The sequence below is a fragment of the Myripristis murdjan genome, chromosome 3, assembly GCF_902150065.1.
Source record: "Myripristis murdjan chromosome 3, fMyrMur1.1, whole genome shotgun sequence".
Classification (NCBI taxonomy): Eukaryota; Metazoa; Chordata; class Actinopteri; order Holocentriformes; family Holocentridae; genus Myripristis; species Myripristis murdjan.
The window spans coordinates 5,749,123-5,774,412 of NC_043982.1; the positions used below are offsets into that span (position 1 = coordinate 5,749,123).

General features: G+C 40.5%; 1 protein-coding gene across 3 annotated transcripts in view; it reads left to right on the top strand.

Moving 5' to 3' along the window:
- furina (furin (paired basic amino acid cleaving enzyme) a) overlaps nucleotides 1-25,290 on the top strand; it is a 94,930-nt gene that overhangs the window by 34,381 nt on the left and 35,259 nt on the right. For all 3 annotated transcript variants that reach the window (XM_030075711.1, XM_030075719.1, XM_030075725.1), the window contains exons 3-4: nucleotides 11,554-11,652; nucleotides 22,937-23,032. In XM_030075711.1, coding sequence (XP_029931571.1) covers nucleotides 11,554-11,652; nucleotides 22,937-23,032 — 195 coding nt within the window. The remainder of the gene's footprint in view (nucleotides 1-11,553; nucleotides 11,653-22,936; nucleotides 23,033-25,290) is intronic.

The following is a 25,290-nucleotide window of genomic DNA, read 5'->3' on the forward strand; positions in this document are numbered from 1 at the left end:
GATGTTCAGTGGGCCCATAAATGAAAAGCACATCCATAGTACCTATAATAAATATGTTGTAGGGCGGATTTTTCTTTTTTTAAAAGTAATTGTCACTGGTGCTGTGCAACATGGCTATTTCACATTAATGTAGATTCAAGGCTCAAATTAGATTTAGCATTCCCTCATGGTGTCAAAAGCAATCATACAGTTTTGCACTCCCTGTGATAGGACTGCATCCCTGGTGGTAAAACCTGGTTCCTTCCTGCCTCTCTCTAATTCTCAATCTCAGTTTAGCTGTCTCCTTTCAACCTTCCCCTTCTCTCTCTCCCACTCTGTGTTGCTCTCACTTTCTTTCCCTCCCCCGCTCCCTCCCCCTAACTGGCTAACCAGAGGTGGATGCAGAATTTCAGAAAGAATTTCACGGCTAATGAGCATGAGCTTGTCCAGGCATCTACATAAGAGTAGACGCAGTTTGAGAAGATTATTTCTCAAATTTTGGTGAGACTGCAGTGAAGCCGACCTTTGATTTCCAGCAGATTGAACATGTGAAGTGGCTTGTTTCAGCGTACAAATGATTTAACAGCTGGGAGTGACTGAATTTTTTGTCATATTGGAAGTTCTGTCATACAGCAGACTCTTGGATCAATTCCCTCTGATTTTATGTGCTGTGCTTGTTAAGTTGGATTGTCTTTGAAAGTCCATACTTGAGGCGTTCTTTTTCTCTTTCTTGAATTTAATGAACATCTGAAAATCCCAAACAGAATTGCACAGCACAAAAAAAACTGGGTTCCACTCTGTAAAGCCACTGGGTTATCCTGTAAAGTAGGCCAAGGCGAATGCAGTCATTGTATGAGAGAGGTTGCAGGTCTTTTTAGGGTAAGTAGTATTGTTCGTGCTCATATAGTGTGTGATAAAGAGGCTAAATGGACTAGGGGGGCTGTATTGAAGTACTATGTAAAAACCACAGGGTCCGGCAAAAATAGGCCTGGCACATGAAATGTTAATGTGTAGACAGTGATGTGGTCTTGGCTCTTGCTGTACTGCCTGGCTCTGTCGTTCAACACGAGTTCTAGTCAGTTAATTTATTTTTGTGCCATTCAAAATAGTGCCATGTGGACTGCAGACGGGCGTTGTTTGCTGTGATATCTGTAATGGTCACTTTGGCACCGTCAGATGTGCTACATTACTACGAAAATGTTGAACCACTTTATGAGAAACACTTTTCGTGCTATTTTGCTACCAAGCAGTCATTTCAATCAATGAAAAGGGAACCACTCAAATCCCAAACAAATGCATTCCATCATTTATCAAGTGCCTGAAATGTGAATTGCAGTTAGCGCTACATGAAGTGTTCCAGTGTGGTCCTCACTTTCTGATTGGCTGTTTCTCCTCAGATTCATATGCTTGAATTAACCTTAGTCTTTTGCTTTCATTCAGCTTTCATTTGCATTCACAGATTGCAGTCCAGTCGGGGAGATTTAAGATTTATTAGTGGCACGCAATTTGTTTATTCATGATTAAGCTGTATGACACAAGTTCACTTACACGAATTTGTATTTTAAATTAATCATTTAACCAATTTCAGCATGAATGTCTCACCATTCTGAGTGACTTCAAACCACTCAGATTAGACTTCTTGCCGTTCTCTTAATGGCTTATGCTTGAAGACTTGTCAACTGAATAGAGGTAGGTAGGTTGAAGTAAAAAATGAGACTGAATGAAGTATTTAATGAAAACAAAATGTTGCAGTGGGAGCAGTCAACAAAACAAACTCACTTGCAGTCAGAATTCAAAAAATAATGCACCAAATAATTGAAAGAGGCAAGCCAATGCAAGAACATCAATACATTTTTGACGGGTTAAAGAGGAAAGTGCCCTCTGTAGTGCCAGGTGCTGCAGAGTCAGCTGTAGTCACTAAACATCCAAAGACACAAAACTACAATGAATCATATGAACTTGACTTGACTTTCCCCATTGTTTCTGTCTTTGGAGGGCAGGAAAGACCCGCATGCGCTGTGTGTCTCAAAACTACCAGCTGACAGGATGAAACTAAACAAACTGAGAAGCACCCAGGAAAAACTGCATTCAGGGGTGCAGATATGTATTTTTTTTTTTTTTTCTAGGAGACACTCAACTCAATGATCATCACTGCCAGCAGACTTGTTTTGTAAAAGCCTCTGCAATGATAGCTGAAGCCCAGCTACCCTCTTACAAAGTCACCTTTCTTACTGTCCAATTCAACAGATCACATGTGCTAGTTGAGAAATTGATCCCTCCTGCTGCACTGGATGTGGTGTCATATATGCTGGATGAAGCAGGTGACTCTAAATTAAATGCAATCTCGCTGTGTAACACCACTATCTAAAGAAGCACAGCTGACATTTTAAACTACTCAGAGCTGCATCTTATACAAAATGTTCAAGATAAGTGCTTTGCCCTTCAAATGGATGAGGCTATTGACAGCAATGGAGGATGTTTGCTAATTAATTCTATCTAATGACTTCTTAAGATGTTGGACTACCTTGGAGAAGCTGGACTTAAATGGTGCTCAATCTCTGGTTACTAAGCACGGTAGCTTGCCCCTATGACAGATCAAAGTAATTAACTAAACTTATTAAATTAAAGTCTTTCTTTTTCTGTGAAGGAGAGCTGTGCTGTTATTTGCTAGGAAGCAATGTCCTCAAAGTTCATGCCACCTCCTTGTGGGTCAAAAAAACAACAACATGGACCTGATGTCAAAACTTAATGTAGCCTTTTGGAATCATTTTGGATTGAAGTTAGATGACCAAGGACAGACAGAGAATTTAGATGAAGTCATCTGCCATCACTGTTTTTTAAAGTGAGTGCAAATTATACACTTCAAATCTTCCAAACCACTATTTGGTTTCTAAAAAGCCATATTGCAGGTTAGCAAAAAAGTGGCCTGCTTTTACACCACCTGTAACAGCAAGCTGCGTTTCTGTTTAATTTGCACATGAGACATCAATGTATTGACCTGTAGCAGCAGTTAAATTTCTTCCACCACCATTTCACATTGCTGGGATGAAAAAATGCCTTTATCATCATTGTCCATGTTTTAGCACCTTTATCATCATATAAGCCCTGTTTCCTCTGACGATTGCCAGGCTGCTACTCCTGTTTGCTTTGCTGCTACACCACATTTTACTGGTCAACATTAGCTTTCACTGGTAACAGCTGTCACTGTAGGTATGGCCAGTGAATTCATTCTGGCAACACCCCTTGTTTAAATGTTAACCGTGGTTATTTGCCACATGGTTAAGAGAGCATGTCAGTTCTGTAACCACCACAGCCTTTGAAGACTGTATGGGTGTTTGCAACGATGGATCTCATTTAGAGAGTCACACCAAAGTTGAAATTGACCCACTGCATTATTCACAGCAATACACTCTTATCAAAGCAGTTTAATTTCAGAACTAAATAAGGTTTTCTCCAATGTCATTTCCATTGTGCATTGTATGAAAACAAGACCCTTTTTAAAGCTCCACTCTGTGAGGAGATGAGTGTTTAAAGTACTACTCGTTGTTCACAGTGAGGCTGGGTGTAAGATAGTGACTATGGTGCTGAAAATATGGGAGGAGATTTGTATATTGATGGAAGAGGAGGGCATGGATAAGCTCACCAGTAAATTCACAATTAAAAAATTCTCGGTGAACTGACCTGCTTTAGTGATTTGTTTTTACAAAGCTGAATGAACTGAATCTGAGATGCTGTGACAAGTATCGTATCCTGCTGATAACATCGGCTCATTCACCAGAAAACTGGAGCAAGCAGGAAAGTAACTGAACCAACGTAACATGAGTTCTTTTGTGAATTTTAAAGAAATCACTTTAAAGCAGTGACCGCAGTGACTCCTTGTCCAAACTAGCACAGTACTGCGCTGGCGGGGTATTTTCAAAAATACCTCTCAGGTTTCTCATGACTGGATCAGAGATCCATTCGCTGTGGAAGCACTTGCTGATTTTAGTTCTTCTGAGAAGCACCAGCTCTTTGAGGTGACGTCTGATTCCACCCTGAGGCTGAAGTTCACATCTCTCACACTGAGTCAGTTCTGGCTTGCTGTGGCTATGGCCATTCTCCTTTTCACACCTGTGTGAGTTTTTTTTTTGTTTTTTTTTGTGTAGTTAAAAATATTCTGGTGTCAGCAGACAAAGCTTTGAGAACCACTGGGTTAGTGATTCAAAACTTAGTAAATTGCCATGGGCGACATATCTTTAATAGGAACTTATCAGGCCATTGGCCATGTTGTCTTTTCCACAACAGTGAGAAAGAATAGAGCACTTGCTGCTGCTCAGCCTTATTGATCTCTCTCTAATTGATCATGATTGCATCTAGATAGAAACACAGAAAAACTATGGCTCTGCTGTTTTCAGGGCTGTGTAATTGTGTCTGTATGTTGTCCTTTGCTTATCTAGCTGTACTCTCACAGCACTGTCAGCTTAAACATTTTGTTATGAAGTTAGATGTCTGAGCTGGGCTCTCATCGACCCATGAGCTAACAGCCCTGCAGCAGCTCTGCCATGACACTGTAAAGGTTTTACACACTGATCCACCTCATAAAGTCTAGGTGCAGTCAAAGAGTTGTCCTGTCCCACACAGACTAAACTGAGGGAGTCCCAAGGAGGCTAGGACCAAACAAGAACATTGATTGTTTGTGCAAATGTTATAATGATTGCTCCTCTCTTTGAATTTGCTACTTTGTTTTAGAAATTGCAAATTTTACCTTCTCATAAAAGAGGGATAAAGGGATGAGTATTTTATGCAAACATATTATTTAACTGGTTTCATCTGACCTTGTTACAACCTCTTTATTTTTTTGACCTACAGGTTAATGGACAGTAATATATTTAGGGATTTCAAGGTAGAGTCAGCAAGTAAACATGTGCCCCCCACAAATTTTACAAGCATCCTTTGACAAATCAGTAGCAAGATGCATCATTCATCTAAGGTTAGCCATAATGGGACTGATGGTGTAGCAGTAATTCCCAACTCTCAACCATTTCCACATTTTTAGGATGGTAATGAGTACAAGTTTCAAAACAACAGCTATAACAATGGAGGTAAAGTTCTTTTTTTCTTTCAAAGACAGGAGCAAGGTCAGCTGCATGTGGAAGTGGAATGTGTTGGAGAAAGGAGGGGGGGCGAGGGGTGGGGGGTGTTCTTGAAGAGGTGGTTGTGATGGAAGATTGTGAGTGACCCTACTGTGTTGACTGGGATGGGAAGGTCATTCCATCATTGTGGAGCCACGAGGAAGGAAATAAGAAAGTGGCTAGGCTATAGCTGGTTTTCAGAGAAGAGAACTCTAAGTACCTAATAATATCAGAATGCAGGGAATGCAGCCTGTTATTAGTAAGAATATGAAAATTAAACAAAGCTCCACAGCTCCACAGCCCTATCGCTTGAACCGAGCGTACTTTGCCAAGTCTTCATGCCTCTGTGTCACCTCTGATTTTAATCTATTTAAGTGTTTACATCTCATCATCACAGTTAAACTGCTTTTGCCCTCAGAGGAAATCGTTATGACAGTGCTATAAAAACATTTGAACATGCTTACGTGAATTTATGCGGAGGTGACAAACATGAATTGACAGAACAGTTGCATTAGCTATGAAATTTTTCCTTTTGTGCAAATCACAGCTAGATGGAAGAAGTCGTCAGGGTAAAGGAGCTAATTTTGTCAACTGAAAGAGTCAAGCAATTATATTATTATTAGTGTTTTTAGTCACACATTTACATTTAGATAAAACAAGTGTAATATAGCATATTAAATACAATATCTTCCAGAGTGCATCCAGTCCGTCTTTCTTCGTCTTTCCAACCCTGACCCCCAAGGTTAGGGTCGCGGTCAGGTACAGACTAGAGCTCCTGAAGCTTAGAGGGATTTAGCTTATAGATGAAAGGCACTTAAGCAGTATGGAGGTGTGCTGCCATGGGGTCTCGAACCCTGGCCCAGTTGAAATTGCCACCCCACTCATCGTGTGACCCCGCTCTCCCCTTGGAGATGAAGTAAGTTGGGAGTGAAGTTACTGGGGCTTTTCCCATCTGGCCACACAATAGCTTATCTGACTTGTGTTATGCACTGCTCACCCTAATGTCCTATATTGCACCATCCTGTTTGAACCAGTTGTTTTTTCTGGCGCCGTTAAATCCACCAGCCCTGCCTGTTCTAGAATGAGTGAGGTGTTCAGCTCTCTGTGCCAAGAGGTCATCCTCATTTACAAACACCGCAGAGGAATATGGCCAGTAGCTCGTTGAGAATGGGTTGATGTGTGGATAAATAAGCTAGCTTGAGTTTTCCTTGAAAGGCTTCATAAACATATAGTTTATCTGGCCGCAAACTGCAGCAGTTTGGTGTTTGGCTTTGCTCAAGGTGCGTTGGTGGACTGGATATGTTGTCTGCATGTTAGCCACCCATTCACCTTAGTGCATCTCTGTGACCCAGATATGTGAACAAAAGTAGGGCTCTGCTTGTTTCAGACAAAGTGGATGGTTACGTATATTTTAGGCTGCCGTTATTGGAATGATTTGGCTCAGGCACAACAAATTCATATTTTTATCAAATGAGTAACTGATATAGATAAAAGCAGAAGAGAGAGGACAAGGAGAGGTACACAAGACTGAATAACTGCTGCAGGACAAAAGATTAAGGTGGGTAAACAATGCGGATAGAGCCAGTGATGAGGTTTAAGTGCAGTCTGGCAGGCAGGACGACCAGCTGTGCAAACCTATTTTCTGTTGTGTGGGGGCAACTTGGCCTGCTCTGATCTGTGTTGAAAGAAACTGCTGGTTATGTCCGGCTGCCAGTGTGCTGCTCTTTGCCCCTCTGCCACTGCTGCCGCACCTCCGCTTGCAATCAGACTCCAGCCTCTTTGTGAAAACAAATTGCTGGATTATTTTGGAAAGATGTGTTCCTCGTGTGCACAAGTCTTCAAATCAAATCAAACACATCGGACCTGAATAATAAAAATCTCATGTTTGGTGCACCTTTTGGGTAGCTGTCCATAATGGGCAGCCTTTGGGTTGCATTCACAAAATCTATAGGGTTCCTACTTGATGTCACTGCTCCATATGGAATATAATCATACATCATTGTATTTCAGCCCCAGATCTCCCTCTGATTTGTCTCCAGACATTGTTGGGTTCTTGGTAGAGCATAGTTGTGTCAACAGACACCAGACCTTTTGATAAGTGCTTTCCCACAAGGTAAACTTGGCAGGCTGGGGGAAGCAAACAGGCAAACAACCCAGCAGACAGTAATTTTCCCCTGCCCGTTACTGTGCATTTCAATAAGGTTGATGGATTAATGCTTCACTCCAGTAATGGTCCACTCCAAGGAGGACCTGTTAAGGCTGTTCTGCTTTATCAGCGCCAGGCTTATCGCATCAGTAATGGTCACTCACAAGTCCTGATTATTGTGTTTCCACATTTCCACTATTTAAATGTCGTTGCTGTAGATGGCCTTTTTCCCATAGAAAAGCAGTTAAACCCTATGGATGCAGTGTGGTCTTTTGATTTGACAAAAAAAAAAAAAAAAAAGTACATTTCAAGTGTCCCTTTATTGCAGAACAATGGTTAAGCTGCAAGGCAGACATTTGGCCATAAGAAAATGGGTTTATTATTTGCTGTGTCTATAGTATCTAATCTCTGTAGAGCCTGCAGTGGTTATTTGTCTCATACCTGTCGGGTGCTGTGGTCATTTTTCAGAGCTATTTTACATTCTGTTTGAATTCTTGCCACTAAGTGTCAATGCACAGCTTCATATCTGTCCTGACATCCGTGAGGTCAGGTGCCAAGGACAGTCAGCTTTTGAAAGAAATGTGGAAATGAGCTCTGAAAATTAAGTGACCTCTCTTTTTTTTTTCTTAAAGGATAAAATCCCCACTCAGATACTATTGCTTTGTAAGTTAAAATCGGCCTGTGATGTTCAGTGCACTGTACGAGTTATTTAATGACTGAGTGATGTCATTTTGATTTTAGAGTGTCCATGTTCCCTCAACCTTTGTCTTCTGCTTTTACCACAGTGAGTTTTTAGTGACGTTTTACACATTTTCCAGAATCAGTTTCAGCAATCCAGAGAGAATGTGCATGAACATGTTGCATTCAGCTGCAGTTTATATTTGTAAATGCTGAAAACAACTGCAATGGCAAGAGCAGAGCAAGAGTTTATTGAATCAATACAATGCAAGAGCTGTACAACACAAATGCCTTGTGGCTATATTTCGTACTGGCTCATTTGGGTTACTCCTGTTGGAAAAAAAATGGTATTGTTGCATCTTCTACTATGAAGTTGTCCCTGTTTGGTTTTTCAATGTCAGTGTGTGAAAGGGTGAGTTTAGAGAGAAGCCTTTGTTCTTATCTTCTGAGGCACTGACACCCAAACCTGATGTTTACTCTTGATGTCTTAGGCAGCTGAAAAACTTCTATCAAACTCCTTTGTTGCTCTACTGGAAATATAATGAAACATCGTGTCATGTTTGGCCAGTTATCCACAGGGGGAAAAAAGAAAAAAAAAAACAACAACAACAGATAACAAAACAGGCCCAGAAACGCATATCACTAATAGACATTTTTCTTTGTGTTTTAGGGTGGCTCTTCTCTTTGAACAAATGCTCTAGCTGAATTAGCCCTTGTGGCTTTATTTTTTAAGAGTCTTATTCATTTTAATGTTACTTAGAGTTGCTTAATAGACTCTGCCACTCTCCACCCACGTCTTTGATCAGTGCCCAACCTCCCAAGCTCTTATCCGGACTAACACAATGGTCCCAAACTCTGCTCTCATTCGTCTTTCCTCTCAGAAGAGACACAATTGGCGCAGCTAATGCTTTTAGATGTCAGCGTTTTATTCCATGTACATACCACACTTGCTTCTAGCTTTGATCACGCTCCATTACAGTAACAACCATGCACACACACATACATGCAGATGTGCACACAAACTTGTGGTTGCGGTGGTGCTCCCACCACTAAACTGCATTTCATTATAAAGCGTGTGTTCTCCTTTCGTTATTGCCTCCTATTGCTTGGCGTGCAGGGGCTATTTGTGTCAGCTTGGCTGGAATCGGCCTGTTTGCTGTGATTAAATGGGAGCAGAAGTGGCTAGAGGGCTGAACCCTGCCTCTTCTGGAGTGAAGTTACATTGCACCACCCGCTGCTGGACCTTGGCTGTACTGTGACTTCTGCTGGGACAATAAGTATCCCAGCGATTCTATTATCTGAATTTTATCTATCTATCTATCTATCTGATAGATAGATAGATTCAGACAATAAGGTGGCTCTTCTCTTTGAACAAGAGAAGAGCCACCCTGTCTGAATTTTTATCTGGATGGATGGATGGATGGATGGATGGATGGCTAGATAGATAGATGGATAGATAGATGGATAGATAGATGGATGGGTAGGTAGATAGATAGATAGATAGATAGATAGATAGATAGATAGATAGATAGATAAAAATTCAGACAGTAGAATCGCTGGGATACTTATTGTCCCCAAGTAAGTCTCCCAGCAATTCTATTGTCTGAATTTATTGTCTGAATATCTATCTAGATAGATGGATAGAATTCTTTCCCTGGTGAAGAAAACCCCATTCACAATATCTGGGGAGGTCAAAAACAGGGTGTATCATTGTCCAAATCTACAGTCAAGAGACATTTGCGAGAAAATAAATACAGAGAGTAAACATCAAGGTGCAAAGCACTGGTGTCACTCAAGAACTGGAAGGCCAGATTAGACTTTTCAGAAAAACATCTAAAAAAAGTCTGCCCAATGCTGGAACAAGGTTCTTTGGACAGATGAACTTAAGATTAACTTGTACCAGAATGATGGGTAGAGAAAAGTGTGGAGAATGAAAGCTCACAACCCAAAGCAGAGCACATCACCTTTCCAGCATGGTGGAGGCAGTGTTATAACAGGGTTACCCAACTGAGCTGCTTTTCCCTTGCTGACGACCAAACTGATGGCTGAAAGAAACACAAATGAGCAGCAACTGAATGTTGCTGTTGTTGCATATGTATGTACCTATGTATATAAATGAAGCTTTATTCTGTGTAGTGAAATCAGTAATTGAAAGTTCAGAACTCATGAGACAGCAGTCATCACCAGTCACCTTCCTTTTTAGAGGCAGGATCAGTATTCACTGTGAAGATAAAAATGTCCTTCTGGATTTCTGATCATTGTATTGCCCTGTCTGACAGCCCTGCACACAGCATGCCTCCTCAGTGTAAATGTGTTATAATCATGAAGACCATTGAGAAAAATATGTTCCATTCATGCCACCAAGTTATTTTCCTTCTAAAACTGCTTTACTGTGACATGCTGAGAGCTTATTGTAGATTCATACCACCTGTGTGTTAATATCTGGATGTACTTATTTTCTGTGCAGGGCCAGTATATTCTGTCCAGGGCAAGAATGTCACTGTTCGATATTAATGCCCTCAATTACACAGTTGTAATGACTGGAGTGAGTGCAGAGGATTATGGGTCATGTACAGGGTGTCCCACAGGGGATGTTTGTCAAGGTGGTAGTGATGGGGAGGGAGGGGGGATAGGCTAAGCTCTTTAAATAAATGAAATGGGGACAAGCTTACCTATTTGTGTGTGCACACCTCGTCCCCACTTGCTAATGTAGCCAATCATCAACATTTCAGACACAGTGTAGCATCATTACAGCATTACTTAAATGCAGGGAAACATTTATAGCTCGCAATAACATGAAGGTGGGCGGGAGATTTGTTTTGACACACTGAACTCAGATCAGCTTGGCTTATGAAAGCTGTGAGTACTCAAATATTGTGATGCTCCCAAATATGCTTGGGTGCCACATTTGGCTAGAAGATGCGGTAGTTGGACACTGTTAAACACTGCTTTGGTTTCAATGAAAATAAACTCATAAATAATGCATTTTATATTTTTTTCACTCAGGGCAATAGCGTGCTTTTGTTAAGACAGCCCACCTTCATTAGTGTTTTGTGAAACTCTGATATATTACGTGCCTCTGTGTGACCCGTCTGCCTTCTTTTTAGTTATGCAGCATCTATTTTCCCTCAGTAAAGTGGGGTCACAGCCGGGGCATTTGCTGTTTCCCTGTCCAGTGACCTTCCATAAAAGCAGTGTCCAGTCTTATTTGGGCAGTCAGTTGGCTCCCAGTCAAGTCACTCTCTGTAAGCCAGAATCTGATGGGCTGTGTTGTATTACAGCAGGTCACATTTTGTCTCACATCTGGCTCCATGAATGACTGCAGCAGGAGATGGATCTCCTTACCAAATAGTGCTGTTTAACAGGAGAGTAATTTAGATGTTTTTTTAGGAATACACCTTTTGTAGCTGAACGTTATCCACAGGCTGTGCATGACTACGCTTTACTTTTTAGATAATACGTAGTGGTGTTCTCGCACTAATAAGAAAAATAAAACCTGCTTGGCCAGAATAATTGTCCTTCAAGTAAGCCATATTCACACAATTGTGATCATACTGCTGTTCCATTATCAGACAGGAGATAAAGAGGTTTTAATAAGCCGTCCTCACGGTGAATGATCATATGTCTTTCTCTTTGTAGGTTTTTGGTGATTATTATCACTTCCGGCATCGCACCGTGGTGAAGAGATCGCTGTCAGATCACAGGGGGACTCATGTCCGTCTACAAAGAGAACCCAAGGTAAGGTATTTCGGGGAAGGGGGGGGACAATTGTTAGCCTGTGTGTTCATGGATATGGATGAGATTTATTAATGTCTGAGTACGCTGCAGGGAAAGAGTGTGTGAGTATGTTTGTACTCACACATTCACACACTTAGACATAATGGACTGCTGCTGTATTTTGAAGAGGGAGATGGAGTGTAGTGCATGGGTGGTGGTTGTGGTCTCACTATCGGAGTAGCCAAAGATAACATGGTCAGGGCCATGGTCAGCAAATAAATATTGATAACTATGCCTATTAAATGCCTACTGTAAGCGTAGACATGTTAAGAAAAGAAATGATATTGTTATTGACATTTTGGAATATAAAAGGCCTACAATATTTAAAATCAGAATCCTGTAAGAAGAAATCAGCTGCAGACGTTTTGACTGCCCAGCAGTTCAGCAGACCAAGGAGTTCTTGTACATACATGTGTATGTTGCCCATGTGCTTTTTGAAAGGTTTTTGGGCACATACCACCTTTCATGTTGTCAGAAAAGACAACAGTGTAGGGGTACTCCAATCAGATGTCCTTATTGTGAGTCTGTGCATTGCCCACAAATGTTAAATAAGTATCTAAAAAGGTTTCATTTTGTGTGATCTCCTAGTTCAATATTCTGTCAGTACAGGAATCCATCATTGTTTGGAACTGCATTTTTCATATGATTTAAATATTCATCATCATGTAATGCTTTCACTAACTCTGAAGTAGCATCCATTGGTTAGCATTGGTTATAGAAAGCACAACAGCAAGGTAAAGGGAGCGGGTTTATCACCAGGTAAGTAATTATTAATTAAGGCCAGAAAGTTGCCGGGCCCATGACGGACCAGTCAGTTGGCTCAAATCAGTTTCATACTGGCCTTGCGCCACTGGGTGATTATTATTGTTGAAATCTGACATTACTGTGTGCAGTACAGCTTTAGAAGCAGGGTAGCGAAAAGGACTACGGTCAGCTAACAACTACTGGGCAAAGAGCCAAACCCTTGGCACTCATTTATCACCCTTTTTAATAGATGCTGCAGACAGCCCACAACATCTGGTGTGTCTGTTTGTCTTTTACCTGCAGAAAGGTGAGCTGGTGGGTGCTATGCATGGGTAGGGCCCACCATCTACTTCTCTGTGTTTCACTCTGAAACCAGTTCCTTCTCCTTGTCTGATTTGAGATTGCTTTTATTTCACATTTCTGTATTTCTGTTTTTTGAGTTTTGAGATAAGTCGCACCACCAGCATATGGCCACACCAAAATGCGTTTTATCTGTACCTTGGACATGGCTTTCAGGGAAAGAGTGTGACATGAATGTTTGTAGCTATGAGAACATGGGAAAGAATACATCTGAAAGTGATGTAAGGGTTGATGATGGATATATTGTTGATCTATCAGAAAAGCCTACAGCCATTTAGAACAACAAAATAAACTGTTTGTATGATACGTTTCTGAGAACAGATCTTCCAGAGCACTTCACAAGAAACTGAATAAACATCAGATAAAAGTAACAAGGACACACAGTGCCACTGATGTGAAGCAGCGCTCTCTATTTGGACCTATGCTCTGCTAGGGTTTATGTTTAAAACGTAGCCTCATAATGTTTTTTTCTTTTGTGTTATAGGGCAAGCCTAATAGCCAAGGTTGAAAAATGTTTGTGGAACAGTCAGTAGACAAATTGAACATAATTGTTGACCTTTAAATTAGTGAAATTTTCTGGTAGATTGGTATCAAAAATGCAATAAATTAGGCTACACGTAGGTACACATTTTACATTTTAATTAGAACAAGTGAACGCTCCAGACACCATCTACCTGTGATACTGGCATCACGAAATGGGAGACGAACTGTCACAAAATTCTCCTGGAACCCCCAAAAATGCAGCTTCTCTGTTCACCTATGTAAATTTATACTCAAATAATTGATCAATTAGCATTTTTGGATAAAACAAAGTTGGAAAGCAAAATAAAATGTAGCCTTTCTGTTGATACCGTCAGGTCAAGGCACACCTCCACTGGGAGCGCCAGCTAGTGATACAGGCGTCTGCAGGGAGGCAGATTGACAGGAATGACTCTGTGCTGCAACTTCTGGAGCGATACAGTTCACAATTCAAATGTTGTCAGCAAAATGTCCATAGGCATAAATAAGATAACAGTATAACTGAGCATGCGGTCAACTTCACAAAACAGTTTTAGCTGTTTATAAGGTGCATGTTGGATTAAGCTTGCTTCCCAAACAGTGGATGTGCTCCAGTACCTGACCGGCACATGCCAGTATATCAGAACAGCAGTTATGATAAACTAGACTGAACTGAGACCAAAGCTCCAGTTTAATAAAACTTTGCTGCTATAATGTCAAGCAAATAAAATGCTTTTTCACAGAAGATACAGTATTGTGTTTCAACATGTCTGTCAAGACAGGAAAGAATGTTGTATAGTAGGACTGTCTTTTTTTAACTAAGCATTTTAAATGTATTCAAATCCCCAAATGAGGATTTATTATGAAAAATTAGATTTGGTATTACTCCGTCACCCTAACTGACACAGCCAGGACCCAAATGTATACTGAGATTGCTGGTGTGTCTTATGCTCAATGACAGCATTGAAAGTAGGTAATGACCAAATGGTCGTCATTATTCAACATGGCTATGCAATTTGGCTCAGTGTTCCCCTGTGCATTCAGTTGGAATGATTAAAAGTGCACTTCTCAGTGGAACACATAACAGCTTGCTCCAGATCATTCAACATTATTTGTCAAATTGCCACATGGATTTGTAGTTTAACACTGATACTCACAAAACTGTAGACCAATTATGGTTTGATAATTGACCTGCCTGCTATTGCAGCATGTCATTACGCATGCACCCCACATCCCACGCCAGCAGTGGTGCATTAAGGCATGTCACGTTTAATAGTTTCTAGTCAACTTTTAGTGGATAGACTGTGGGGGGGTTCAGAATATATTCAAGCAGTTTTTTTCAATAATGGATACACTCAACATAATTTAGAGAAAACACATATTCCTGTTGCTCATTACTCTGTTATTGTTGCATCCTTACAAACTACTGTATCCCATAAATATTAAACACAATTATGGTAACATTACATCACTGTAAGCCTCACAAATTATTTTTGCACATCTTCACAATGAACAACAATAAGTACTTGCCGTAGTGGGCTGCTTGTACTGCCAAAGGAATACAGGTTAGGAAGTCTTCGCATTTTGGGACTGTTCGTCGGAAAGATTTGTGTTAGCTACCTTGCTTGTGAGCCAGTGGTTATCCGTTCAACCTATTTATGCTGCCTTCAGACGCAATCTAAGACACAGTAAACAGCAGTTGGCAATACGACATGAGAAAATCAACAAATTGCCTGAGGGAACTGGCAGGACGGCATAACGTTTATATGCTCGCTTGAAGTGGCTTTTTTTTTTTTTTTTTTTTTTTTCGATAAAAAAAATGCATCATTTGTGCCAGAAATATTTTTGCCCAATTAAAAACAGGAATTAATTACATGACATGATCATAGACAGAGTTGGATGTCATGACAAACAGCGCTAACATCGGTAGGTACAGATGGAGCGCAGCACGTTTCTTTGTCTCGTTATGATATAATGATATTATAATAATGGTGATATGTCATCATTTGGCATCCACAGGAGGCTGTATATATTTATTTATTATTTATTTATTGCAAAGTCCCGGCTGCTGTCATGTTAAGTCTTTATGTTCACTCTGTCACACAGATCATATTTGTAAGTACGGTAGTGACTGTTGTCCTGGTGGTACAGTCTCCCGGTAATGAGTGGACGTTCTTTCCAGGTTGCTCAGTTCTCACCAGGTTTATTATTTATTCCATGAAGAGTCCTATCATTCTGTTTCCTAATGATGGAGTCTACTGTCAACTTGAAGAATTGTTTTCTACCCTAGACCCTAGATTGTGCTTCTGTGCAGATGGGTTGGTGTAGCCGACAAACAGTTCCTTGCACTTTATGGTATAGGCACAGAGCCTGGAGAGGATACTTTGATCATCAAGAACAAGTGACTTTGTTGTCTTTGTTTACTTCACTGTCATAAAATTTATCACCATTGGATACCCAAGTTCTCAATTCAACCCTTATTCTTAAGTTTTGCCATCCCCTGTGTGGGGTGTAATCAGATGTCAAAACACAAACTTGCTTGTTGTGACACCTTGCTGCTAACTCTTGTGTGAGGCTCTTCCTAAACCCAGTTTGCAGTTGTGCAAACAAACAATCCCTCCCCCTAGAAAGGTCTTCATGGCTGTCATTAGTTCTTTTAAAACTCTACCATCTCGGAGGTCTTCCAAGATTAATACCATGACTGCATCCAAACACACTGGCACACTGTCAGGAGCAGCTATTCTCTCCACTTTTTTCAGGGTGGGTGAGTTGTAAAGTTCTACACGTGAGGTGTGGGCAAACACAAGGGTTTAAATCATTTTTGAAGTATATATTGTTGTATATTGTATATTATTGGGATGTATTTTTGGAGTGTAACACTATTGGCTTACTTCAAATTTTTATTAATTTGTCAAAAAAAGTATATAGGTAAAAATAATAATAATCCACTTTGACATTTTGGGCCAGACAATACTAATTGGGTCCAGGGGCGGGCAATATAACCTTAAAGTAATATCACAATGTTTCAGCGGAATTTGTGGTAATGATATTAAAGTAGTTATGAAAAAAAAAACAATGACTACATTGTTTCCCTCAGAATGACACTGTACATTAGCCTATATCTACCCTTATTTTAGTGTTTTTACTCAGTTTTACCCAGCTCAACTTGCGTTTTCCTCAATGACATGTCCTTTGTTCGATACTCTGTAGCAGTGAGGTATTTATGGTACCATAAAGGTAATTGTTACTGAGGTAACATCTAAGAGCTAGCTCAGTCAGGTTTTGTCACTGTAGTTGTCGTTTCTTCTCTGAACTGTACTGTGTTCCAGCTGTTATTTGTTGGTGTAGTTCAACAGTCAGTATTGTCATCAGTCTGGAATAACAAATAAATAATAAATTATGCTCTGGCATCTTGACTACAACAGGGCATAAACTATTGTGAAGCGAGCATGAAATGTCTGTGTATGTTGTGTATCGTGCCAAATCAAACTATCGATACTCATTCAGACATAGATATATCATTAAACATTACAAGGTCCAGTTTTAACAGTGACCTAGAATTACAGACAAATAAGAGTATTGCTTTCCAGAGAAACAAACTTCACCGATGTATTCCTGACCGGGTTACAGTGACTATAGCGCCGCCCTCTGGTTAAACGAGGGTGCCAGAAAATGGCGTCCACACGACGGACATTTCCTTCCCCAAATGGACACCCTGTTATTGCAGTTACTCACACCAGCATCACCTGTGCACCTTCAGCTTAAACACAGGCAGCTCACAATAGCTAACTTAATATTTTCTCCAGTCAGATCACACCCACATGCTGCACATATAAATGCCTGATTAAATTATGAAATATAAACATTACATAACACAGGCAACAGGTACTTACTTTCTGTCGTTGACTCTGTACATGGAATATAACAAACTTGGACTCACAGGAACGTATAAGGATACCAGAGGATATTAATCACTGCAGGCAAGGAAATCTAAACTATAATCTATTGTGGTTCATGTTGAACTTGAGTAGCCACTTTTTTTTTTTTTTCACACAATGGCAAAGGCTTTGCGAGATACATACATCATTTCTTATAAGCCCTATACTAAGGGGGTTGTTAATATACCTGGGCGGTGTGGAGAACACTGAATTCCTATATTGTAGGCTGCGTGGTAGGGTGTGCAAATGTGTCAACACGTCATCACACTGCCATATCACTGATATCGTGATAACACTTTTTTTGCAGACAAATTTACACCAGTATTATCATGAACAATATGATATGGCACAGCCCTACTTGGGTCTTTTTTTTCTCTTGGCTGTGTTTCTTAAAACTGCAAATTAAAATTATAATCTACTCACTTTAAACCCCCAGTAGGTCTGAAGCCTCCAGTGTTGCCCCAGTTCAGTGTTCAAACACAGTTCATATAATCTTCAGGCCTGCCCCACTTTGATAGAAAAAAGCTTTGCCTCGCACAGGTGAGATTAGGTTTCACTGCACTCGTCTGCTGCCTTTAAAAAGTTAGTGAAGCCCAGCTCCAGATGTCATTGGCCTCGTTGTCATGCTGTGTGGCCACAAAGAACAGGTGCACACTGGGAAAAGAATGGTATTTGCCGTCTTCTTTGTTCCTGTCCACTCTTGGAGCTGGCCCACCTCCCTCACCCCCTCGTTGGGATTTCCTTTCCCCACTGCAGCTTTATTTCCTGTTGTTGAATTCCTTTTTTCCCACTGCACCTCAGAGAAAGCGGAGCCTCGCAGTGCCAGGTCCTCCTGCCTGCTCTTGAAAGTTCAGGTCAGCTTGTCAGCCCCTCCAGGAATTTGCAAGATTTGTATTTATTTATTTATTTTGAATTCAAGAGAGCCGAGCAAATGCTGCAATAGCTTGCAATTTTGACCACACCTTTTACACAGAAATGCTCTCCCATCCAAAGTTTAGCAAATATTGGCAACCTCGCTGCAGTAAATTATCTGATCAAAGACTTCATCAGCCAAAAGCTCCTTGCAAATTTGACTCATATTTTCGTCAGTCTTCGAATCTTTCTGTAGAAAACATTGAAAATCACCTTGATGTTTCACTGTAACAATATTTTTGTCTATCAGAGAAACTATAATATCCTAGAGAGACTGGCCTCCAGCTTTTTAACTGATAGACTTGAATCCCCAGTTCAGTATACTCTCTTTGAAGAGTCTCTAATTACTGACTAAAGCACCTGGATCTCTGCCAGATCTTACAGACTGGCTCAATGAGCCCTGTTGATACTCTGTAGAAGATTTTGAGTTTGGGACTAACCTCTCCCTGAACTGCTTTCTGTGTATGTGCCTTTCTGGCTGAGACATTTGTGTCTATATGTAAAAGTAGCAGTGATGGGATAAGATCCTGGGCCAGTAAAGGCATGTGACACGTGTGAAACGGGAACTTAACCACTCAGCCACCTGTGAGCTTAACTGCTCTCTTTGACTTTTGTTGAGCCTTCTGATACAGTGTCACTGCTGTAGCAGGAAGAGAGGCAGTTGTGACATGATGAAGCTACACTATAAGCTCATATAAATCCACTGAACTGCTTTCAGTGTGATATGACCATGCGTTCCTTTGTAGTAATGCTGCCGTAGTTGGGACTTGTGTTTGGCCGTAGAGGGACAGCGTTATATTGGTGTAATGAAGGAGGACAGAGCCATGTGTGGGCGAGTGCCGTGGGAGAGAGAGGCCTAGGCTGACTGTTAGATGGAAACATTAACTGACCAGCCTGTATGTGAACATTAACCAAGCTCTGCGTGTGAATGGTCTTGATGGAGGGGAAATACGTGCTATTTTCCATTTTCCGGAGCCATTTATAAAGGAAATGCTATCTGTCAGCTGCTGGGCTCCTGATTCTGTCACCAACTATTAAAGAATTCCCCAAGACTCTGTTTGCAAAATGCAAACTGGAAATGTCTGTTTTTGCAGCCCTGCCTAGAGACTGGAGATTTAGACAGTCTAATCAGTATGAAATGTGAGTTTAAAGGTGAAAGTTATTACACAGCATTTCTAGTTTTCAGGTACTCTGAAATGGAGAGTGAACATTTTGTAGGAAATGAGAACTGTGATCTCATCTGCATTTTATTATACTTTAAAGTATCATGGTGCATTTCACAGACTGACTGACATGCTCTGTTGAAGATGATTGCTAATTCATCGATAACCTTGGGGCTCTGTTGAGGAAATATATTCATGTCCCTCATTTGCTTTTATTTTAATTGCTCGGTTGAAGAAAGGTGGCAGCTGTTAGGTCAAAATACCAGCTCTCTTCTTTGTGGAAGTGCGTATCACTTTAAACAGATAGAAAACAGATCATTATGATAAAATTTACACTAAAATAATGGGTGATCGGTGTGCTTAAGATAGTAATTTCAGAGTACTTGTGAAAAAGACTCAACAATAATTAGATCTGTAGCAATCAATAATATGTTATTCTCCACAGAGAGTATAATAAAACAAATTGCTTACAAAGATAATTGCTAATGTCCTGCTTTCATAAAGGTACTGTTATGTCATGGTTAACTTATTTAACCTCTTACTGGTCTGAATGGTTTGTTCACAAAGAAACCTTATCCTCTATATTGACTTCAGTTCAGTTCAGTTCAGTTGTGTTTGTATAGCGTCAGATCATAGCAGAAGTTATCTCAAGGCACTTTACAGAGACCCAACAGATTTAGGCTATATTACATAAAGACTTAGGTGGTGTGCTCTGATAGATTGTTTAGAGGGAAGTTGCTTCTTTGTTGTGTTTTTTGTTTCTGAGCACTGTCAGTGGCATTAATATGTGGGGGTTTACATATCTGCGGTGGACTACACAGTGTCAAAGAGGGTTTCGGCTAATGCAAGGAGCAGGCGGGTGGCTGGTCCTCATGACTTGCTGGAAGTATTTAAACTGTGATTAAGTGGTGTTGTTGTCAGCCATGTTTATGCCTTGTCTGCAGTCTTGTCTGGAGTGTTTACGGAGGTCATTCAGCCATCTATCTGCACAGGATATACAGTTAGCATTCTATGTCTGGTTGGGACGACAGGGTGGTGTAGTTGTTAGTGAGACTGTCTTCTGTCCAACAGTGAAAATACAGATTTTCCCTGTAAGCAACTAACACATTATTAGTATTTAAGAAATGTTAAGCCGGAGATAGATTGGCAGGAACAGCTTCGTTGCCTGAAGCACCTATGAAGGTACAATTTATTTCAAAGAAAAACAGAAGTGTTTTTCAGGACCATTTTGCAGCCAACTACAATCTAATCAGTGTAAAGAAGATGAGAAAATGAAAAGGGGGGAAATTGTGGAGACTGCCCATGAACAGTATGGTGTAAGAGACAAACGGAGTGTGTTTCTGTCTGACTGGTAACTACATGCACTGGTGCATAATGAAGCTGAATTTGGATGCTGCATACAACTAAATCTTTGTCTCACTCACCCAAGAAAACCTCTTGTTTTAACACTGCTGTTTTCTCCACAGATGGACTAGTACATCAACAGAACTCCCTTTACGTTTCTCAATTCTGCTGTCAATAATGCTTGAACATGCCCCATAATATTTATTTGTAATGGAGGGAACTTACTTTGGAGGCGAGGGATGTGAATGTAAAACCAATATTTAGCCGTTCAGTACAGGAAAGATATGTTTGAGCAAGTCAACAGCTTGATATGATGGCATTTTAATACAGTTTGACTCAGTGCCATGCAGAGCAATGCGGAGTTCATTTGTTATCTTGTCCTCATTTCAACTCAACTTGAGGTGCTTGAGGTAATCCACATTATACAGCTAAGACACAGAAATTTCAGTGTTTCTACTCTTAATCTGTTACTTTAAGGATATGGACAAGGCAGCTTTGTGTTTCTACTGAAATTTCTTAGCACTGGCACATTTACCACATAAACAAACTTCTCAGTGTCTCTGGTATCTGACATTCTTTCACCAAAGGGAAGATGTCACCTATTGCTAGAATATGAATGTGAGTATTCTTTATAAGATATTTAGCATCTAGAAACACTATGGAATTGTTGAATATCAGAGAATAAAATGAAATACAATTTCAGGGTATATCTGCTTTTTTTTTTTTGGTTTGTGGATTATAGTGCGATGATTAGTATGCTGTAAAATGCAACTCAGATGCATCACTCACCAAGTAAGTAAGTCACTCAGTGCGTATGTCAAAGGATGAAAAAGCTGAGCAAACTTATCAAGAGCACCCGAAGTCTAGGCAGAATTTCAGTTGTGTTTGACAGCTGCAGATGACTTTGAGTGCATTATCACTTCATAGCCTCTCCAGATATTCCTGTGTCACATCAATTCAGTCTGAGATACAAAACTGCCATTTAAATTAGAAAATGTGGTCTCCATAAGCGGTTCAAGGGATTAAAGAAACTCAGGTAACATCGCTACACTTTTGGGGGAAAAACTGGATCAGTGGGCCTACTTTTTTAATAATCCGATTCCTTTGCTTTAACCTGGTTACTCAAACTACTCTGAGGAAGACACATACACAAGAAAGAATCACCGAGGTGACAGCAATTCGATAATTCTAACTGTCAAATTGAGAATTCCCCGGTCAAAAGACAATGGATAAGATTTAATGACCGCTCCCCTCCCCCCACGCCCAGGTTTCACCCTGTGTCCTGTGTGATTAAATCGATGCAGCAGCTGTACCTCACACAGCTGACCTCTCCTCACATCCCCAGTGGAGACATCTGCTCCACTTTGTCTGTGCTGCAAACCAGTGAAGGGAGCAAACTCACAAACACACAAACCTCTGTGTTATTAAAATGGTGTCCATGCATTTCATTTTCACACATGCCAAATGTCGACAGTGTTGGATTGACAAGGCAAGAGTGTCGCTACTAAAGTGACCGTGTTGTCTCTCTTAGCGTTTTGTTTTTGCTCCTGTGTGTCTGTGTGTGTTCTGCAGAGGCGGAGACAGAGCTGCAGTGTGCTTTGATTGTCCTTCATGTCAGCCGCTTTGTCCTTGCAGCAGTTCTCCGTCTTTTCCTTTTCTGACATATTTTTCTGTTCTCATCTACCCGGGCGTTTTGCCATACAGCAAGTGCAAGTCTACTGAGGCAGTAAGATGCAGCCTTATTTCCACTGTATGCGATCTGCCTCTGTCAACACTTTTCCGCAGGAACTCCCATGTTAGAAACGCTCCCTGCCAGCTGTAGCCTGGGTTGATGTTGTGTTGTTGTGCTTTTCAGTTGATTGTGAACATGTATGTACATATGTTTGTGTGTATACATGTTCGCTTGTGCCCAAAACTATGTTGAAGATCATTTGTGGTCTCTAATTTACCCTGATCCAGAAATTTTAATTAGGCTGAGACTGCTCTGGCATTCGTCAGCGAGTCTCATTAGTGAGGAGCCCACACTACCCCTGTGCCTTTAATCTCTGTGTCTGTTGTCATCCCATTGTGAATTGGGATCTCTATTAATTCATTTGACACTATGACCCTCATGGCCAGCACATAATTATTGCCTATGCTAATGGTTTTTCTATACTACAGTGAGCACTATTCTTTGCCACTTTTTCTTTGCTCATGCTCACTGCCTTTAGCTGTGCAGCATCTCACCATATTGTGTGCATTACTAATTTGTTTATGTGTGTTTGTATTTGTCTGTTTCTCTCTCAGGTGTCTTGGGCAGAGCAGCAGGTGGTGAAACGGCGGAAAAAGAGAGACGTCTTCACAGAGCCTTCAGATCCCAAGTTCAGAGATCAGTGGTACCTGGTGCGTATTAGCCTATCTGGACGGAAAAATCACTTAACAAAAGCATGTGTGTCTGGGGAATGTGTGCAAATACCACGAGAGTTCATTCAGCATTGCACACTGATTGCTATTCCTATCCACCCAAAGTCAATACACGTAATTAAATTTGGCCATGTGATGCCTACCCCTGTCAAAAGTCAGACAAAGCCTGTATGAATAGGTGCAGTCTGTGTGGGTGTCTTGTTTGCAGAACAAGCACAAATATGAATGACTTCCACCTTCAGCTTTCTGCTTTTAAAATACGGTGTTCACACACTGTGCCGTAAACGCCGATTTGAATGCTTTGGTTTATTTTAATCAGATGACAAAGACGGAGATTAAAAAGAAGTGCCTCAACTCGAAACACACCTCCATTCAGAATGATTTTACATTTGACTTGAAAAATGTCACTGATGTATTTTATTGGCCTGTTGAAATAGAAAGTAACAATTTCTGAAAATTTCTGTTTTGCTCCATCCTTCCTTCAGTTACTGTGAGGCTGCTTCAGGCAGGAGAAAGTTCATTGTGATGCAGAACAAACAGACTTGCATCACTAATTCTTCAAATGCCTGCATTTTAAAAGAGGCAAATTCAGTTCCCTGGTGTCCTGGAGCTGTTGGAGGCTGGTTGAAAGGGAATGTGATTCAACAGTAGCCCACTTGACTGACTGTTCCCTGGATCATTAGACATAGTAAATTCCCCCTAGAGGTTAGAGGTTAACAATGCTTACACTATCGTTGGAGATTGAAAGAATTTTGTTGATAGTATTTGTATTTGTATTTTATTTAAACACACATTCATCAACATTCATGTGTTCAGTGTTAGCCAGCAGGCTAATTTTCAACTGCAGTCCTTGTCCTAGAAAGAGAAAAAAAAACAATATAAAATTTTAAACAATACATTTGCAAAACTTAACAAATATAATAAAACATTTTCAAATAAACCCAAATAATTAAATTAGGCTTTCTGATTTGGCTGAAGATGGCTCCACAGCAATGTTAGCGATGAAAAGACAAGCTAGCATATTGTTGCTGCACAGTAGGACCCATAGCTCATTCCAGCAGCTTTGCTGGGCAGCTGTGTGGTTTTACCAGGGGCCAGACAACAAGGGAAACTAAAGCCCACCCAGCCCCACTGGAAGGGATTACTTAAGAAAATTCAGCCTCTAAAACTTATTCATTTAATTTTATTGCAGTTATTGATTTTGGTGGATGATGAAGATCGAAGTCAAGAATAATACTACATAATAAAACTCCTCTTTTTAACTGGATTTACAGTCCCTGTAAGAAAAATTGGCAAATAAGCTCTTTCCCTTCAAATAAGCTCTTTCCCTTCATTTTTTTTAACTCTAAAATAGTTCTGTTGTTAGATTGCTTTGATCACAGTTTCTTTGGATAGTCCCCTATAGATATTTAGCAGAATGTCAATTGATATATAACTTAAATATCAACAAGAGTTCAGTAGAATATTTATAAACCATAAATTACAGTTCGGCAGCATAGCAGCATGTCTGTTATTCATGCTGTGTTGAGCCCTGCACAGGATTAATTTTGCTAACCCATTCCTGCCTGCACCTGCAAAGCTCAGTACTAAACCCGACCTGTTACCCGCAATTATCATCATGTCAGATGCAGACCTGCAGGGACCCCGAAATATAAGACCCGCGATTAAGCACATAGGCTACACAGTCACTCATTTTAAAGCGCTTTATTTTACTTGTGCAACCATAACCATAGATCATATATAACTGTATGTGGCAGAATCAATCCTCACAGCACAGCAGAGGGAGAATTAAAATGAGCTCAATCGGTTCTCTCTCTAACACACACACACACACACACACACACACAGGATTGTGTCTCTACAACAACTGCACATTTACTGACATACACTCATGCCGGTTCGCATGCACTATATGCAGATACCTCTTTCTCACGCTCACTTAACAATGCATATTAATGTTATTACAATATTTATATACAATTATAATTCAATTTTTTGGTTCTCACCAGCTACCTGCATTTATTTTGTGTTTACCTGTGCCCGTGCCTATGATTCTAAAAAAATATATTTTTTGCCTGTTACACAATTTTTTTGCAGCGTCCCTGTTAACTCGTGCAGGACTCTGTTCTGTTGTATGTGTTTGCTGAATTTTAACAAACATGTAGGCTCACTTGATATTATTGCTGCATGCCCGATGTGTTATTGTGAACACTGCCACACTGGATGAGATTCACCCA